This window comes from Tupaia chinensis, unplaced genomic scaffold (genome assembly GCF_000334495.1).
Source record: "Tupaia chinensis unplaced genomic scaffold, TupChi_1.0 Scaffold000065_1, whole genome shotgun sequence".
Lineage (NCBI taxonomy): Eukaryota > Metazoa > Chordata > Mammalia > Scandentia > Tupaiidae > Tupaia > Tupaia belangeri.
In genome coordinates, this window is record NW_006159523.1 from 4,534,646 (window position 1) to 4,554,745 (window position 20,100).

Consider the following 20,100-nt stretch of genomic DNA (forward strand, 5'->3'; position numbering starts at 1 on the left):
TCAGCAGGAGTCGTGCCGGCCCACCCAGCCAGAGCCCCTTTCCGGAGCTGGTCTGTGCTCCAGCCGACCTCAGAGCAGCAATCAGCAATGGCCCGTCCACCGACCGCCCTGCTCCTCGGCTGTGCGCCCCACCGGCCCTCGCCGCACTTGGAGCAGTGTTTTCTGACACCCGCGGCCTTGCCTCCATCTCAGGCCTACTCCCACACCCTCTTCTCCTGGGTCACTGTGCCGGAGCCATGCTGACCTCCCTGAGTCCAGAGTCCGCCGGGCTTACTGCCAGGGGCCCCTCTTCCAGCCCTGCGGCCGGCACCCCGAGCGCGCATGCGGAGGCTCCGCTCTGCCCTCTTGTGGGACCCCACATTCTCAGCAGTCCAGGGGGCGCTCTCTGCACTGTTCCCCCGCGCAGCACCTCGGCTTGCTCCTCCCTGTGGGTCTTCGTTCTTGAGCTTCCTCGGCTTGAAATTCTCTTCCTCCAGAGCCTAACCCGACTTCTCAGTCTGGTTTTAGGTTAGATATTATTCCCCGTCGCATTACCCTGCTCTATTTCTTTCACACCTTTTCCACAATGTGACATTGTTAACGGGTGGGAAAGTGTCGAGCTGCGCTGTGAAGTCCTTGGTTCTTTGGGTCCAGATCACTAAAATTAGAGATCTGCCCCTAGGCGCAAAATGAAACCGCAACCACAAATGAAGTAGGTAGAAAAGAAGGTTTAACAGAAAGAAAGGAGAGGAAAGAAAGGAAGTACACCCGAAAAGGTTGTTGGGCGGGCAGATTGCCAGGTGGCCGCCGCGCTTGGTGCTTGGTGCTAGTTACCCGTTATTTTTATTACTAGAGGTCATGAATATTCATTAGTGGGAGGCCCCTTACGCTGCCTGTGTCCTTCCTTTGAATTTGAATCCACACGTTCTTTTCCTGCACCTGCGCACCTGCCTCACAGGTAAAGAATGAGGAACTCCATCACCTAATCGCGCATGCCCAATGCGAGCCAGGTCGCCCCAATTAGACTGCCCAATTAGTCCATCGCCCTAATAGGAATTGGGGCATTGTCCAAAAACGCTTGCTTAGGTCTTTTTGATAAGAGAAAAATCTACGAATCATCCCTGTGTGCTTCCCTCAGGCCCCAAGGAAGGAAGATGGCAAATTGTCTCGCCCTCCTGGTGCCGGGAGCTAGAGGAGCCTTTCGCTTTTCCCTTAGGGCTGCCCCTCATGACTAACTGCCTATCACAGAATCCTATTACTTTGTTTAAAAACAGTTACTAATTGCCCATCTCCTCCAGCAGGGGGAGCTGCCTGGATGGAGAGACTTTTTCGGACCTCTCCTCCCCAATCTCAGAGGCTGGGACAGTGTGTGATGAATTCTCAGTGCTGAAAGTGGGTGAGCAGCCAAACACCTCCTCAGGAAAGACTGTAGAGGACTCCTGTGGCTCAAAAGATTGACAGATGCCAATAATAAGGGAGGTCCCCAAGTGAACCAGATCAACCAGATCACCCCTCTGGGCACAGCCGTTCCCCCAGGGCAAGCCCTACCCAGAAACACCGAAAACACTGAGCATCCCATCAGTATTTTTGTGCCACACTCTTTGTTTTTGCCATAGGGCACAAGTGCTCACTGGAGAGAAACCGAGAGAGACAGAGGGAAAATGAGAGACAGCCCTGCCTTCCCCCAGGGGGGAATGACCACCTCAATCCCTTCTCCTCCATTCTCCCCTGGGCATTTTGGACAAGCATGATTTTCAAGCCCCCAGGTCTGGGATTCCGACCACAGTTGGCCATGTGGGGAACTCATCACCCTAACCACTGCGCCCTCTGCGGGCCGTGTGCCGTACTTTCAAATCTGAATGGAGCCCAGGAGCTGGGGAAAGCCCCAGGGCAGGACAGGAGCTCAAACACACACCAGCAGCAACTCGGGGAGACGTGCGAAGAACACAGTAAAGAACCTATTTCAGGTGATGTCCTCATGAGAGAGAAGAAGCAAGACAGCTTGCTAAGGGTGATGTCCTCATGAGAGAGAAGAAGCAAGAAAACTTGCAAAAAGCAGGGAGCGCTCAGAGAATTTTTAAAAGCACTTAGAAATTAAAATATGATCACAGAAGAAGCGATCAGTAAGAGGATTGGCAGAGGGGCCAGCAGGTGGCCTGGAGGTCAAAGGGCTGGATCCCACACAGCCAACTTCACAGTTCGAGTTCTGGCCCCAGTGGCTTGAAGATCACACTGGGCACATGTGCATGCATGTTGAAAATTCCGAGAAGAAAATGGAGAAGGGATTGTGGTGTGGCCATTCCCCCGGGGTGATTTCTCACTCTCTCTCTCTCTGACAAGTGCAAGCGCACTAGAGCAAAAACAAAATGAAACAAAAAAGATTTGGCGGGTAAGTAAGATTGCCTCTCAGAAAGTCAAACGGGACATGAAATATGAAACTGGAGGACGCAGCATCCAGACAGCACAGAGGTGGGAGAACTCTTCCTGTAAAGAGCCAGATCGTCGAGGTCTCGGGCTTTGGGGCCACAATGTCTGCCTCAACCCCCCAGTTATGCCGTTATGACACAAAAGCAGCCACAGAGAGTGCGTGATAACACTCCGATGGAGCATAACGTGCAGTTGTATAAAGTTCTATTGGCACACACCCAGGCATCAGTCTGGCGACAGACCCCATTGAAACAGCAGAACCCAAAAGCCAAGAGAAGGACGCGTAGAAACAGAAGGAAAACACTTCCAGCCAGAATGCTATGCCCGGCGACACCATTGATCAAGGGTGAGGGGAAGTACCGGTATTCTCAGGCAGGTAGAGTCTCATAAACTGAATGTCCTTAGGGAGTTATTGGAGGTTCTCAGTAAAAAGACGCAGTAACCAGGGCCGGCAGGTGGGGCGGTGATCAGGGGCACTGGACTCCCACATGGCTGACTATGCTTTGAATCCTGGACCTGGTGGCTTGCTTTCTCACTTTCTCTAATTTTCTCTCTCTCTCTCTCTATCCCCCTCTGGTCACGTTAAAAATAAATAAATGAAGTTAAATAATTCTTTTAGGAAAAAAAATGGAGTAACCAAGAAAAAGGAAAATACGAGCTTCAGAGACGGGGACTGATAAAGGAGCCGGGCCAAGAGAAATCCCAGGATTGGGCCCAGTAGATGATGGTCACATAATGGTTACGTTGCTAGACTCCCATGTAGTCAACTGTGGTTCAAGTCCCAGACTAGTGGCTTAAAACTCACACTGGGTGTGTGTGCGCGTGTGCCCCAGATCCCAGGAGGAGAATGGAGGAGAAGAGATTGCGTTGTGGCCATCTTCCATGGGGGGTGATTTCTCTTTTTCTGTGTCTCTGGTGCATGCATGTGCCCTATAGCAAAACGATCTTTCTACAAAAAAGAGAATTCCCAGTGTGAGGATGGAGGGAAGTACCCGGATGGCGGCCTTGCAGCAAACCTGCAAGGAAAAACCTGGACAGGGAGACAGGGCCTGCGGGGAGTGTCTCCTAGGAGAGGACCGAGAGCTCCTGGAGTGAGCTTGAACAGATGCACACTTCCATGAAGAGGTTGGGGGAGGGGTGAATGAGTGGTTATTACATAGAAACCGAGAGAGCAAGAAAGACAAGTGTTAACTCCAAGGCAAACGAAAACCTGTGCAAGAAAGGAAATACAATCACAATGCCCTGCACAGCTCGCTGTGAATACTTACAAAACCACAACGAAGTAAACACTGCCTGTTCATTGAACAAAATACGATTCAACACTATCAGGAGGGACGGACCAGCAGCTGGCGTAATGGCTATGTCGCTGGACTCCCATGTATTCGACCGCGGTTCGAGTCCCAGACCCGGTGGCTTAAACTCATGCTGGGCTCATGTGCGTGCGTGCCTAAGATCCTGAGAGGAGAATGGAGGAGGAGGGATTGTGGCGTGGCCATCCCCCTGGGGGGTGATTTCTCACTTTCTGTCTCTCTGTCTCTCTCTGTCTGGCAAGCACACATGGCCTATAGCAAAAACCTCTCCAAAGAAAAGAAAGAAAGAAAGAAAGAAATTGTTTATCAGAAGAAAGAAAGAAAGAAAGAAAGAAAAATTGTTTATCAAGAGGGAGAGAAGGGCATGTGGACAGGGGGTGAAGAGTGAGGGGGCAGAGAGGGACGAGCGAGAGCAAAATCCTCATTTCCCATAGAAGGAAGTTAATGAGCATAAAAATAACTCAGAGCTGGCGAGCAAAGCCTTCGCTTGCCGGGAATGTGGCCGCACGGGAAGGGCTGAGGGAGGCTGCTCAGAGGAGCGGGAGTTGGGGAGGCTGAAGGAGGGAGGCAGGGTCTCATCCTTCCCTGTCCAGGCTTGGCTCGACAGGTTGATATCTTTGATAGAAATAAAAGTGGGTTATTAACAAGAAGGGCACCTCTGGAAGGACTGCAAAATTACAGAAAGGCACGAGACACTCACTATGGGAGCTGCAATTTGGTGGGACAGCTAGACCAGGGCTCTGATGGGTGAGCAGAGGGTGGCCAGCCATCCCCGTGGGTGCTGCTTTTCAGAGCTAAGCCTAGAGAGCCCTGGGCAACCTGGGATGAGTGAGTGCCCTGGGAGTGGAGGGTGCTCAGGCTCTGGGTCAAAGTACGGGGAGCCCTTGGTGTTCTCTGGAGGATGTGCATTGTTACCTGAATGTGAGAAGGGGCGAGTCAAGACTTTAGGTGGGGAAAACATGGCCCAGCAGTGTCATAAAAAGATGTCTTGGGTAGTCACTTGGAGGTCGAGGCCTGAAGTGGAGTAAAGGACACCAGGTCAGGAGACCCACCTCTCCACAGAGTCAGCAGGTATGAGGGCAAAGAAGAGGGACTGAGGTGGGGTCAGGAAGTGGAGATGACAGGGCTTGGTGAGGATGACAGGGGAGTGGGGATGAAGCAGGGCCGGGCCTGGCACTTGGTAGTGGTGGGGCTGCCTCCAGCATCAGGCTTGCAGGAGGTGAGGGACTTTGGACCATTGGGTTGGGGTGCCCGAATCTATCTAGAATGGTAGTGTGGAGGTTGGGCCATGAGCCCGGCTGTGAAGAGAAGGACTTTGGGTTCACCACCCCTCAGGGTCAGTGAGGGAGAGACCTTGCAGAAGGGGGAGGGCCAGAGTCTGAAAAAGGGTAGGTCGAGTGTGGGCAATGGGCTTGGGTCCCTGCGGAGAGAGGCTGGAGGCAAGGATAGTCAGTCTTGGAGGAAGGACAGAAGAGAAGATGGTGGAAAGAACTGCGCCAAACTCTGGTCTGGGGCAGAGCTCCTTACATGAATGGGAGGACCCTGCACGCACCAATGGGCTGTGAGAAGTGCCAGGAGAGAGGCAGGGACAGGATTCGAAGTCCTGGGGAGCAGATTTAGGGGCTGGGAGGACAAAAGGGATGGAGTGAGGGCACTGCAGCAGGTGCACAGGGTCTGAAAACTGTCCCCACCCTTCTCTGTAGGAGGCCGGATCGACTGGTGAGGGGGAGCCTGAGGACAGGACCTGTAAGGTTTAGACAGTTCCCAAAGACTGGAGGAACCCCCTGGGACAGGTGAGACGGGGCTCCGGGGTCTGCAGGGCCCCAGCTGGAAGCAGAGCAGGCTGAAGGCCAGGGCCGGGCTACTCTGAGGACAAGCACTACAAGTCTCCGGCATGTCACTAGCCCAGGCATGGCGGAAGGGACAGGCAGCTGGAGCAGGGGCGGCCGCTGCCTCCACCTGCCACGAGAACGTGGTTGAAAGCTGCTGGACACCAACCCCACCTAGTCAAGGAAAGCAGCCGGGGGAGGTCTCAGTGGCGTCTGCTGCCTTCCGTCTTTCTCTGCTCCAGGACTCGGAGTCTCTCCAAGCTCTGAGAGGGCAGCCCAGTGTCCCTCTTGTCCACGCTTGTGCTCCCAGAGCTCAGCGCACTCGGATGAGGCCCCATGTCAGCAGCGATGGCCCACGGGCTCTCCTTTGCCAGAGGGGGCCTGTTCAGGCAGTGGCACGTGGGACGTAGACATGTCCCTGACTCCATTTAGTGGAACTAGGAAGACACCAGACAGGAGAGTCTGAAGACCATGGCAGGCAGCAGGAGCTGCCCACAGAACTCGTTCTCTAGCGCCTCGGTGCAGCGGGGAGGTTTAACGCTACCCTGGAACCGGCCACCCATGCTCTCACTCCACGACCTACCTTGGTTCTAGGACTCCCGCAGGTGGCCTTCTTGTAAAGCAGTCTCTTCACCTTCAAGGCCCTCTCCTGCTGTCCTCTGCCCGCCCTAGCACCCGACGTGGCACTTCTGCACCCAGTGGTGCCCCACTTACTCATGTAGGTGCCTGACGGTTGGTGGCAGAGATCCAGGAGCTGCTACCTTTGGAGCTCCAGCAGGAAAAACAAATGAACAGGAAAACCACCCAGCTAGATTGCAGTCCAATACACGTGGGGATCGTGAAGGGGACTAAATTCAGGGCGGGGGCGGTGTGGCTTTCTACTCCACTGCACAGCCCAGAAGATGGACGGCAGCAGGCTGCTAGAAGTCTAGGAGGGAGGGGACAACCTGCTGGCCTCTGACATCCGTGTGGCCTGTAGCCCACCCTCAGACCAGCTCAGATCCCACGGGGTCAGCACAGCCACGTCACGCCTGAGCCAGGTATTCAAGGCCGTGCCTGTGACCAGAGCTGAGCCCAGGGGCCGGCTGTGGCTGGAGCTTCCCGACACCGTCGAATGAAAGGACACGGTGAGTTACGGGGTGTGAGCGGCCTAGGGTAGCCTCGCTGGCTGCCCAGCCCAAAGCTGTCTGCTGGAAGTCGCTCCTACGTTCACTTAGGGATCACAGCACTAGGTTCCCAACCAAGTCTGAACCTCGATACCTTCAGAACCACCAAACGCGCGGTCATGACGGATGAATGATAGAGAAATACTGTCGCTTCCCTGGGCTCACTGGGCAAGTGTGAGTTAGGGGACGAGTTTTAGGAAGGAGATTTGATGGCAATCTGAAAAGCCCATTTTCTTGATCATTACCTCATCATTTCCTCCGATAACAACTTCAATGGGCGTTTCTCCAGGAATTTTCCATTTAAAAAGCACTTTTGCTGTCGTCTCAATTAGTTTCTTTCTGACCACGCTTAGCTCTTCACTTAGAAGAAATATCTGCAGACAAGGTTATTCACAAGTTAAATACATTGCCTGATTCGACTTCTGGGGAGGTTAGGGTAGACACACAACCCCACGCTTACCCTCTGATGCGTGGCTGGGGCCATTTCAAAATGCCCTCCCGTGTGTTCACATGAGCACACGGGAGTTCTCTCCCTCCTCGCTGGATGGCACCAGCAGGGAGTGTGTTCTCAGCCATCAGCCTATGAGCTTCAGAGCGTATTCCGGTGGTTCCCTCGCCCCCTTAAACCTGGAGAATGAGTCATTGGGGGCTGGATGGATGTTGGAGACTTTCTCTCTCCCAGCTCAACCAAACTATGATTCTGGTTATACCTCATGATGTTTTTTTTCTTTAATTTTTAAAAAGCATATTTACCTATTTGTTCTATGAGCGAGTGAGAGTGAGCGAGCCCTGCAGCCTTCAGCCAGCCCCACTCGTGGGCAAGCACATACCTGGTGTACTCAGGGAGGTATCCGGACTTGACCGGGAGTCTTCTCTTGTGGAATCACCTTGTAGAGGATCTTGTTTCACCACTGTGCTGTCTGGCCCTATCTCTTCATATTTCTGTACGTCAATTTCCTATGGGAAAACTGCCCATCCCGGGAACCGGCCACCATTGATACCACCTCGCAAAGCAGAACCAGCCACGAGGCCAGCAAACAATATGCTCTAATACAGCTTTTCCGGAGGGCAGAGGAAGGATAGAGCTAAGGCCACTTCCACTGAGTCTACACTCACCAGCAGGCGGTGCTGTGACAAAAGCAATCAAGAGGAACCAGGTCAGGCTGTGTCTGGGCTCAGGAGGCTGAGCAGGCTCTGACGCCCCTCTCAAAGTCAGCATCCATGAGGGCAAGAAGATGGAGGGGGCACGTGGCTGCCCCAACACCAACCAGCTTCTAGCGTGTAAGCCTCTAAGCTTCCGCTCCCCTTCCTCCGAGCCCCTCCCCAGTTATTTGGATTTCCTGGCAGGAAGCGGCCAATATTGCAGGCAGGGAAGCCCTTCTCCTTAACTCGCCTGCAGATCCATGACCCGGGAGTCCAATTTTCAAGCACTTTACTGTGGCCATTCTGTAAGAAGCTGCACATTTACTATTAGAAGCTATCTTGAACAACAAAGTCCTGAGACAAGCCGGAGGCTCCAATGCAACGCGTGGAGACCAGTGAGCGTGTCTCCGCCTCTGCTCACCCAGCGGGCCCTCGGCTGCATTCATTTTTCACCTGCATGCCCTGTTTCCCCCGAGCTCCCCCAGGCAAAGCCTCATCCTTTATTTCCACGGCCTGTGGGCAGTGTGCGCACTGGGACCGAGTGATGCGTAACAAAGAAGCAAGCACTGGAGCAGAGGCCCTACAGAAACACCAAGTCCCATACCCCTCCTCCCACATCAGCCCGAAAAGCTAGGCGATGACTTGTCTGCACACGAGAACGTGTTGGTCACAGCGGCTGTCCCGGCACAAGTCGTGCTGTGGGACTCACTGTGAATAGGATCCCGAAGTAGGAGCTGCCTTGGAGGACCACACCCAGCAGGTTCGGGCTCCTCTAGAAGTGAGCTCCACGGGGAGAGGGGCACACTGCTGGCCTGGGTCTGCTCCTCCCAAGGGGACAGTGGACACTGCCCAGAGCTGAGGAAGTCAGAGAACCAGCCTAGACCTTCCGTGGGGAACAAGGCCTGGTCGTGAGACCTGGGGCCTCCTGCGTCGGCTCCGTCCCCAGGGAGTCGTGGACCAGGCAGTCTGAGGAGGCAGGGGCTGCGTGTGGCGCTGGGGCAGGGCTCCTGCCACCGTCCTGCTCCCATCTAAGAGTTCTGCCTACACTCGGCAGAGCCAGCTCCTTTGGTTGAGATGCGCTGGCTCTTCTTCGGTGGCCTTAGTGGCTTCCAAAGAGCAGAATGCGTGGCCCGGCATGGAAACAAAGCCCAGACGCTGGTCCCCGAGGCAGGACAGAGGGCCGCCAGAGAGTCTACAAATGAAGAAATGCTAATTGCCCTGTCCCCGAACCAGTCACAAGCCATTCAGGGACAGAGCTGAGGAGGAAGACAGGTCTACACGGGAAGCCGGTCCCTGTGAAATGGAGAAGAACCGTATCTTGCGTGGTGCAGGGAGGTCCGCAGTCTGGGAATGTGGATGAGTCAGGGCTTTCCTAAGAGCTCTCGCTGTCTACAGCGCTTCTGCTAGGGCTGGAGGGTGAGCCCACAAGCTCGTGGCAGCTTCGCTGTTCATATAAAGGATATATGAACCCATTCATGTTATGTAGTGCCCCTGGAAGAGCTGAAATGAACTTAGCTTTGCAGAAGTCTTGCAGGATCTCCCCTGGGCAACCTCCTCTATTCGCCCCGCCCCACACTTTTTTTTTTTTTTTTTTTTTTTAGAGGTTTTTGCTATAGGGCGCGTGTGCTCGCCAAAAAGACAGAGAGAGAGACACAGTGGCAGGAAGCGAGAAATCACCCCCCAGGGGGGATGGCCAAACCACAATCCCTTCTCCTTTGTTCTCCTCTCAGGATCTTGGGCACGAACGCACATGTGCCTGGTGTGAGTTTTAAGCCACCGGGTCTGGGACGCGAACTGCGGTTGACTACATGGGAGTCCAGCGACATAGCCATTACGCTAATGGCTGGTCCCCAGCGGGAGTTTTTGCTATAGGGCTTGTGTGCTTCCTGGAGAGACAGAGAGACAGAAAGTGAGAACACCTTGAAATCACCTCCCGGGGGGGGAAGGCCACACGGCAATCCCTTCTCCTCCAGTCTTCTCTTGGGCCTACACACACAAGTTTTAAGCTGCTAGGTCCAGTACTCTAACTGCAGTCGACTACATGGGAGTCCAGCAATGTAACCATTATGCCAACTGCTAGTCCCTCTATTCCCCTTTTAAATAAGAAATAAGAAGGGCATAAGATCACCTATTTATGCAGCTAGCCATACCATTAAATTCACTTCATTCACTGTAGGTTAACTTGTTGGGTGTTTTCCCTTAAAAAAAAAAAAGCCCCACTTAGAAATATCCGGTGACCCCAACATTCCATGCACCATTCTAAAGCCACGCTGGTGGTGTCTTCGCCGTGACTCGTCTGGCTGCTGAGACAAAAGCAGAAGGGCCCAATACTTGTAAAGTTCATATTTATTATAACAAAAATGATGACATGTGCATTTGTGCATTCTGCTTTAATATAACTCTGGGTATGTAAATGGTCTAATGGGCTCTATACAATCATGCTGATTGTGGCAGCCGTAAGGAACACGATTAAAAAGTGTCTGCAAAAGTCAAGAGGCTGGAGACAGGAAGGGAAGAAGTAGGGTCCAGGGCCCCTAGGAGCAGGGTCTTGTCCAGTGGCCTGAGATCCACCTGCACGGGAATGCTCTAGCTGTTCAGCCCCTCAGTTAACGAACTAAAGTGAGCGTGTGTGTGTGTCGGGGTGGAGGGGCAGGGGCAGGGGAGGCTCACGGGGAGGGAGACGTCAGTTATTAGCTGTGTCCTTACGCCAAGACTACAAAACATCGTGAAGCATCACTAGACGGCACTGCGCTATTTACAGTAGAAATTTCTCAATCAACTGTTCTCTCAGAGAAAATTAGTGAATCCCAGTGACTTAAGTCACCTGACAGAGTAAAGCAACTCCTAGGAGTTAGTCTCCATATTCTACAAATGTCTGTCATTTTCAAGACAAAAAAAAAAAAAAAGCCTTTCCCCCCGCAAAGAAATACAGAATTACAATATTATTAAATTGTTTAGCAATGGCAACCTGCCCTGCCTTCTGAACAAACGACAAAAAGCCATTTAAAAAATATCACATTATCATTAACCATTTCTCTGAAATATATTAAACCTTTTGTTCTTTGTCTTTACACATCTGATATGTTAGAAGTTAACAAATTTAAATCATACTGATAAAGCATCACTAGAAGAAAAGTGGTAATTATTAAAAAAGTAACTAACAGAAAGAGAACTTACAGGTTGGCTACAAAGACTGGGTGGGACTGTGTCTGGGAGAAGGACACGGAGTAAAACCCCTGGTTTAATGTGAGTCTGGGAGACTCTTGCCACTCAGTCTTTCTGGGTTAGTTTATTTTAGACAGTGCTCAGACTGGGTCATAGCGGCGTGTCGTAATAGTCTGGCAGCTGGTCCACCGGACACTGCCGCGGCGGCTGCGGCTGGGGCTGCGGCGGAGGCTGGGGCTGCTGCTGCTGCTCCTGGTGATGTTTCATGATTTCTTTGACTTCCTCCTCCAGCTCCGGGGGGATGATAAACTGATCATCTGGATCAGGCTGAGCCGGGGCCGCAAAGTAGCCTCCAGGCTTTCGGAGAGGGGCGTCTGCCGCGACCTCTATGACGTTGTGGCTCCTTTCCTGGGGTGCTACAGAGCCGTTAGCCCTCCGGCGCCCGATGGTCCCCACAGCAGAGAAGTCTGTCTTCCTGGGCAGACCCGACTCGTCCTCGTTGGCGCTGATGACGATACCCTCGTCGCTGGCCTCGGCCGGCACCTGGAGCAGGTGCTGCTGCTTCTCCTTCTCCTTGGCCCGGCTGCAGTGGATGTCGCCCTCCCCCTCCACCCGGCTGCCGTTGGTGAAGACGCCCTCAATTGGCTCTTCGTCATCACTGTCCAGGCCATTGTCGGAGAAGGCGCTGGAGAACGTGGCGCTGGACAGCTGGCGCTGGAAGGAGCTGGACAGGCAGACGGGGTGCAGCATGCAGCGCTGCTCGCTGGGGCAGGCAGGGCTGCTCTCGTTCAGGGCTCCCGACGGGGGCTCGTCAGAGGCTGTGGACCCCACCTCGCTGCTCATCTCCGACGTGGAGAGCTCGCTGCTGATCTCAGATGCCATGCCGCTGCTGGAGGACGGCATGGTCAGCCCGTCGGCCGGCCGGTCCTTGATCACCATGTTGACCGAGGTAGGGAAGATGCCTGGGCTGGGAGGGGGCACAGTCCCACCGGCACTGAGCTCGCAGCAGCAGAAGCTGTCTTCAGTGACGCTGAGCTGCACCACCACGGCGCTGATGCTGTCATGGCAGCCGTAGCTCTGGGCCAGGGTGCACAGCTTCTTGGCAGCAGCCAGGGCATCAGGCACGTTGCGCACGGCCTCCACGGCCTCCTCGACGGACAAGCTGTCCCATAGCCCCTTACTGCCCAGAATAAAGAACTCGTCCTGGGGGGTCAGGAGCACGGACTGCACATGGGGGCGAGGCACCACGCTGGGGTGGAGGAAGGTGTAGCCCAGGATGCGCGTGGACTCGGTCACCCCGTTCACCTTGCCATCCTGGAAGAAGAGTTTCCAGACAGACAGTTAAGGCGGAGCACCAGCAGTGCCTGTTCATCGTAACCAGAGCGGGAGAGGCTACTGGCACACGGTCTAGAGGCCAGGGGAGCTGCTCGGCATCCTACATACACAGAACAAACCCCATGGGAAAGACTCCTCTGGCAGTACTGCTGGGTCCCCCGTTGGACTTCGTGTGGGATCCTGCAAGGCGTGAGCTGCTCCGTGCTGCCTGCCCACACACGCCCCGCCGCACCGCACACGAGAGCAGGGAGCAGTCCTAGGACTAGCATGACTAAAACAGGGCTTCAGGTACAACTTGAAACTTTCTCAATTCCACTGATGTGGTGTGCTCCCAAAGCCCGGGGCTTAGTAAAAACTGCCCTCATTGTTCCTCTCGCTCTCTAGGTTTCTCCCCATCAGGACCATGGGTGTGTGGATGTGTGTGTGTGTGGTTTCTTCATGGGGGAGAAGCGAAGGACAACTCAACAACCTCACGTTGAGGATTCGCCAGTCAGGTAAAAGTGAGGAAGAGGCACAGAAAACAGGGCAGAAGCTGAGGTACAAACTGACTCAGTACGTATTGGAAATATGGCTGACCTTACCTCACTCAGTATAATGTCGAGCATTTAATTCAGTACAGCCTGTGCCACACTGGACTGCCTTTGCTCCCTAAGATAGAGTCAGCTGCCCCTTCGAGTCCTCTCTGCCCCAGGACTCTTCCTGCAAATCCCATGTATGTCTTGAATCTTTATAGATGGCTTAGAGCCTATCAAACCTACCTGGAATCCATCTTTTTCTCTACTGGACTACAAACTTGCACTAGAGTCTACCTCACACTACATGCAGTGCTGTGGGTCTATCGACAGTGTGAGCCAGGAAGCTGCTCAGGGCACATGTGTGTCTGCAGGGACCACTACTATACTCCCAAATCACCCTTCAGGCACACCCCATGGAGTGAGCAGCTATGTGACGCCTTCGTGAACAGACCCCCAGGCCCACTTGGAAGCCTCGTTGGTACTGAACCCTGTCATGCTGTAGGCTCACTCCGGGCTCTCAACACTGGCACTGAACCCTGTCATGCTGTAGGCTCACTCCGGGTTCTCAACACTGGTACTGAACCCTGTCATGCTGTAGGCTCACTCCGGGCTCTCAACACTGGCACTGAACCCTGTCATGCTGTAGGCTCACTCCGGGTTCTCAACACTGGTACTGAACCCTGTCATGCTGTAGGCTCACTCAGGGCTCTCCACACTACCCCTGAACGTCATGCTGTAGGCTCACTCCGGGTTCTCAACACTGGCACTGAACCCTGTCATGCTGTAGGCTCACTCCGGGCTCTCAACACTGGCACTGAACCCTGTCATGCTGTAGGCTCACTCCGGGCTCTCAACACTGGCACTGAACCCTGTCATGCTGTAGGCTCACTCCGGGCTCTCAACACTGGCACTGAACCCTGTCATGCTGTAGGCTCACTCAGGGTTCTCAACACTGGCACCTCAGCATTCTGGGGCCAGGTACGTCTTTACTGTGGAGTTTCTTCTGTGTACTGCAGGCCACTTAGCAGTTCCCCTGGCCACTATATGCCAGCAGCCTCTCTCCCCAAACAAAACTGTCCCCAGACATGACCAAATGTCCCATGGAAGGCAAAACTGTCCCCAGTTGAGAAACACCGCATATTCAAACAGAAGATGAGACACACACCAAAATTAACTAATAATATTTAAATTTACAGTTTATGAGTCACACTGGCCTTGTAAAGTAAGACAGATACAGTATCATTCCTATTTTACAGAAGAGAACACTGAGCCTCGGAGAGGTTTAAAGGTCAGAGCCTACAAGTGGCGGGGTTAAGATACAAAAGAACAGCAGGGTGATCTTGGCGGGAGGGCTTCAACCCACCAAAGCACAGCAGTGTGACCTCAGGGGGAAAGCCACCGCGTGCCAGGGTGACTGTGAGGACCAGTGGGTGGGCCATGAACACTGAGCAGGGCACAGAGCCTGACCCAGGGGGCTCTGGCAAGTGTGTTCCCTGCTAGCCACTAGGATGCCCTCGGGCCCACATACAAGGCACTTGGTATGTGACACTGTGGACTTGGAACCAACTTCAGAAGTATTCTTTGATGGCAAAGCTCCCTGGCTGGTTTCTGCTGTGACCTGGCCTTCTCCTCCCCACCAACCTGAGGAAAACCCCCTCTCCTCACCTCAGTGATAATGGCCTTGTGCTGTTTTATCCTCTTCAACTCTTCTTCACAGCTCATGACGTATGATCTGGACAGAGGCAACGGCTTCCCATTTCGACAGAGAACTGTTTGGCACTTGCCCACGTTAGCAGAGGTCAAAGTGAAGGATCCTCCTGGGTCCGCAGGGTCATGCTTGATATGACAAAGGACAGCAGCCCCACCCAGTTTCTGCCCAGCAGTTCCAAGTTTCCTAGAATCCAAAAAGAAAGGGTGAAAACGCAAGCACAACGCACCGGGTGTCTGTCGTTAATTCAATAGGAAGACTGCACCTCTGGGTGGGACCAGGAGGGAGACAGCCCTGTGGATTCAACTCAGCCCCTTCCATCAGTGTGCACTGCCCAGCTTCTTGAGGAAGAGAGCCCCTGGAATCTGACATCACACACACTGACACAGACAGGCGTCTGCTCGTAACTGGGGAAAAGTGTCACTTTACCACAGGAACTGGTCTGGAATCAAGGAGCCCATGGACTGCTGTGTCCAGCCTGCTACTCCCATGTCAGCCACCCTGCCCTGTCAGCATGCTCCAAAGACAGCAGGGCACCCAGGTGCCACTGTAAAGCCCCTCTGTTCTCAGGGGAGGAAACTCAAAGGGACCATTTGAATAACAGCAGATATAAACATATAAATATCCATGACATCCACACTTCAGAATAACCCACCACACCTCCTCAGCCTTTAAGTACTAGAGTAGTCATGTTCTTGCTCTAGAGAGCAAACTTTCTGGCCAGTACCGTCTATTCCAGAACATTCATAGAAAGGACATCCGGGAACCAGCAGTTAGCATAATGGCTACGCCACTGGACTCCCACGTAGTCGACCGCGGTTCGCATCCTGGACCCGGTGGCTTAAAACTCACACTGGGCGCGTGTGCGTGCGTGCCCAAGATCCCGAGAGGAGAATGGAGGAGAAGGGATTGCGGCATGACCATCCCCCCTGGGGGGTGATTTCTCGCTTTCTGTCTCTCTGTCTCTCTCTGTCTGTCTGGCGAATGCACACGCCCTATAGCAAAAAAAACCTCTCCAAAAAAAAAAAAAAAAAGGAAAGGCCATCCTACTAATCAAACATCAAATGCATGTGATTTATCTTTTGATTCTTGACCATTAATCCAGAAACTTACTGAATACACAAAGCACCCGTGGATTCTGAAAATCAAAAGGAACAAAGAACTCCGAGCACGAGCTCTACAGAGGGTGGTCCCTCCAAGGCCTCTGATGTTCCTGAGTGGTACAGGAGCAAGAGACGTAAGTGGCAATAATGGCAACGGAAGCCAGAGCGGCCTGCCCGTGAGCGTCAGGAGATCGTGCACAAGGACACACGGTTCCTCTACGGACCAGAAAGCTCAGCGCACATCCAGTACCCAATCAGCAACAGGGAAGATAAGGGCACACGAAAGACCCTAGAGACAGGCCTACAACTTGGATCTCTAAACTCCAACTGGCTGTAGGTCTTTCCTAGGCAGCTCTGCTTTCTTCCTTTCAAAGGCACAAGGACCAGGCATCAGAATTGGGGGCGCTTAGTTCATTCTTATCCAGTGCCTGTGAGTCAATAAAAAGTAGACCTCCTGGGGGGTTATGAAGGGTGTGTGTGTACGTGTATGTGTGAGGCGTGCCTGCTTTTTTCCAGAACAAGATGGTGGGAAACACGGGAAGGTTGGTAAGCCTGGCAGTTGGAACAGTCCTGGGAGCCTTACTGTGCAATCACATCCTGGCTGCACCAACTGTCACCTTGTAGGGCAGTTCATGTCACTCTCTGTACCTACCTCACTGGGAAAGGGGGATGGCAGGCAAGGTGCTAGAACAGTGACGGGTGCCTGTGGAGGCTGACTAAATACCAACTACTGTTGCTGCCCCTGCTCACGCGACACGATCATGAGAGTCTGAAAGTCCTGCAGAGGCAAGTCCACCAGGCCAGCCTCTGCCGAGCTCCTCAGGAGGAACCACTCGTGACTTGGGTCCCACCTAAAGGCTGCCCTGAGTAGCAGTCATCAGCAGATGCTTTTCCTAATCTGTTACCAAGCCACTTCCTCTGGCAGATTATTGAGGCAGAGAAAAAGCAGAAAAAGTGCTCATCATCACCACTCCCATGACCTTTGGGGCACACAGGTGGGGCAGGTGGGTCTGCAGAACCATGTCTACAGATGGGCAGTTCCTGTGGAACCTACAAGGCCTTAAGGTGACCAAAATAAATAAATAAATAAAAATAAAAGGAAATTCATGAGTGAGGGAATCCTTACAGCATACACCTCTGAGCTACAACAATATTCTGCAATTTCTCTAGAGACTTTGAACTTGCCCATAGGCGGAAGCCACAGGCAACGGCTGAGAACTATGCCAGGGACAGTTTGGGACATTTAATAAGGGGGGGGGGGAATAATGTCTAAAGACTGGTTTAATTCCTGGCCTAAAATCTGGCCATCTCAATTTCACAAAGATTTACACTTCAAACTACTGATAGTATTTCATAACAATCAACAAACTGGGACAGAAACAGTTCATTTCAAAGAGACGTCCACACACCACATGGTCTAAAGAGCCTCTGGAACTCCCAGGACTTGGTGAGAGGAGTTGGAAACAATCCAGTGAAAATCTAGACTCGACGCAGGCCTGTGAGGTCCAGACCTCAGAGAAACAAAACTGCTGTCATTGACTCAGCCTTCCACAAAGTTGTGTGGACATCGCAGGAACATGGTCCAGCCTGATGTACAGGCCACACCGTGGGCCACACCACGTTTCCAAAATGCATCTGGTCTACCCAGAGGCAAAGCAGTGCTTTGCAAGTATTGAGCACCTACTTCTTCAACGAGAGGGAAAACACTCGAAGAAGAGCAAGAAAACACACAGCAGGGACTCTCAAGCTTTTACCTCTGCATAACAATAAATGTGTTGACCATGTATTCTTCTTCGTTTTTCGTTTTTTGTAGCTCTTCAGCCAAAATGTCACTCATGGTACACTGGAGAAGGTAGGGCACCTCCACATTCCGGTCTCCATCAAACACACCATACAGGGCCTCCCGGTTGTCACAGAAGTTATTCACCGACAGGGCTGCAACACACAACCTGCAGGGCAAGAAGGCATCTGTGCTGAGTCCACTTATCTTTCCTTCTCCACGCCCAACCCAGCTCTATCTGCTTTTGTATTTGTCCATCCAGTTTTGTCTCTTTCCTCAAGACTCTAGACAGATTAAGAATAGGTTAACTGACCCTAGTAAAATTTTTATCAATCAATTCCTATAAGCAGAGAAGAGTTTACACATCTGGCTAAAACAGAGTGACAACCAATGCACTGGGAAAAATCTATTAAAAAAAAAAAAAAAGAAGAAAAAACAGAAAAAAAGAGGAACAACCCTCTGGCATGAATAGTAAGAAGCACAGGTCCATAATGAGCCAGGTGGCTGCCTAGCTCATGCCTGGCCATGACAGCACAAGGAGAAGCCAGTGAAGCACGGGCCTAGGGTCTGCCCGCACAGGTACAGCATGTCAGGGAGGAGAGCTGCTTAGACCAAGCCTGGAAGTTGCAAGGAATCACCCCACTCCAAGCTCAAATGAATCAAACTATCAGGCTAGAAATATAATGATGTATTTTTGTATAGATAAACAGGTAAAGAAAGTATGGCGTGACTTTTCCAACACCTAATATTTCCAAGTAACTGATGTGTCCCAGAAACTATCCAGAATGAAGCAGAGAAAAAGACTAGGCCTTAAGTGAGTGGTAGTATAACTCCAAGGAACTGAATATACAGGGTATTGGGGTCTTTAAAGGAGGAGTGGGAGACAAGAAAAAATCTTGAGTATTTATGGCTGAAAACATTTCAAGTGTGATGGAAACTATAAATCTACAGATACAAGAAACTCAACAAACTGCAAGCAAGAAAAACATAAAAACACAGCTACAGCACGTCAAAATCAAATTACTAGGAACAAAGGTGAGGGGAGTGATGGGGAGACAAAGACAGACTGACAGCAGACTTTTCAGGGGAAGCCATGCAGAAGACAGCAGAGCATCATCTTCAGAGTGCTGAGAGAAAACTGACCAGAAAATAGCCCAGAATTCTATACCAGTGAAAATAGCTTGGAAACACTAATGTGAAATAAAAACACTTTTTCATGTACAAATAAAAGAATTTACTACCAGAAGACTGGCACTGAAAGTAATGTAAAAGGAAATCTTTGGGGCATAAGAAAATAATATGAGGGGAAGTCTGAGTCTATACAAAAGAATGAAGCATACTAGCAATGACAAAAAGGTGAGCAAATATAAACGATTTCTTATTTTTAAAATCATTATAGAATAGTGGTTCTCAATAGGGGTAATTTTGTCCCTAGGATACATTTTTACTGTCACAAATAACATCTCCACTTGTGTGTGAGTGGGAAGGTGAAGGAGTTGCTATTGGCGTTGAGTGAGTAGCGGCCAGGGATGCTTCTGAACATTCTAAAACACACATGACAGCCCTCTCCCCTGTACTCCAATAACACAGAATTATCTGGTTCAAAATGTCAAAATATCAGTATCTTCAGTGCTTAAAGAGGACAAGCACTGCTTTAGAAAACAACTCACTGAAGTAACAATAATATTTTAGAGTTTTTAACAAATATAGAAGTAAACCATGACAACAAAAGCACAAAAACCTGGATGAGAAGCAGAGTATGTATTTGCAAAGTTCTTATATATGAAGTAGTGTAATATTACTTGCAGATAAACTGTAATAGTTAACGGTTATACTATAAACAAACTACAGATATGCATGGGCACGTGTAAACAGAAATACACATAAAGTTGGACTAATGAGAATGAATTAAGAAAATCAATTAAAAAAGACTCAATCCAGAACAATGAATAAAAAAAGAAAAAAAGGAAACAAAAACAGATGAGACAATTAGAAAATGACAGTAAGCTGGAAGGCTTAAACCTAACATCAATAACTTCATTAAAAATGAATGGTCTAGAACTAGTGGGAATAAAGAAAAGACAGATTGGATAACATAAAATAAGACCTAACTCTATATTGTTTATCAGAAAGCCATCTTATATATCAAAAGACAAATAGACTTTTAAGTAAAAGGATAAAAAACCAGTATATCGTTTTAACACTAATAAAAAAAAAGCTGAAGCAGCAACATTAATATTGAACACAGTATATTTCAGAATAAAGAATATTATAGGAATAAAGAGAATCATTCATAATAATAAAGGGGTCCATTCATCAGAAGCCATAATATTCTAAAAGTTTATGTACTTAATAAGATAGTTTCAAAATATATGAAGCAAGGGAACCAGCAGTTAGCGTAATGGCTATGTCGCTGGACTCCCACGTAGTCGACCGCGGTTCGTGTCCCGGACCTGGTGGCTTAAAACTCACGCCGGGCGCGTGTGCGTGCGTGCCCAAGATCCCGAGAGGAGAATGGAGGAGAAGGGATTGCGGCGTGACCATCCCCCCTGGGGGGTGATTTCTCGCTTTCTGTCTCTATGTCTCTCTCTCTGTCTGTCTGGCGAGCGCACGCACCCTACAGTGAAAATCTCTCCAAAA

The 20,100-nt window shown here is 51.2% G+C and overlaps 1 protein-coding gene across 1 annotated transcript in view; it reads right to left on the minus strand.

Moving 5' to 3' along the window:
• Positions 1-10,188: 10,188 nt before the first annotated feature.
• PHLPP1 (PH domain and leucine rich repeat protein phosphatase 1) overlaps positions 10,189-20,100 on the minus strand; it is a gene marked incomplete at its 5' end in the record, with an annotated part of 251,315 nt that continues 241,403 nt past the window's right edge. Inside the window, 3 exons of the mRNA XM_006141843.2 lie at positions 10,189-12,333; positions 14,535-14,763; positions 17,435-17,629. Coding sequence (XP_006141905.1) covers positions 11,170-12,333; positions 14,535-14,763; positions 17,435-17,629 — 1,588 coding nt within the window. The remainder of the gene's footprint in view (positions 12,334-14,534; positions 14,764-17,434; positions 17,630-20,100) is intronic.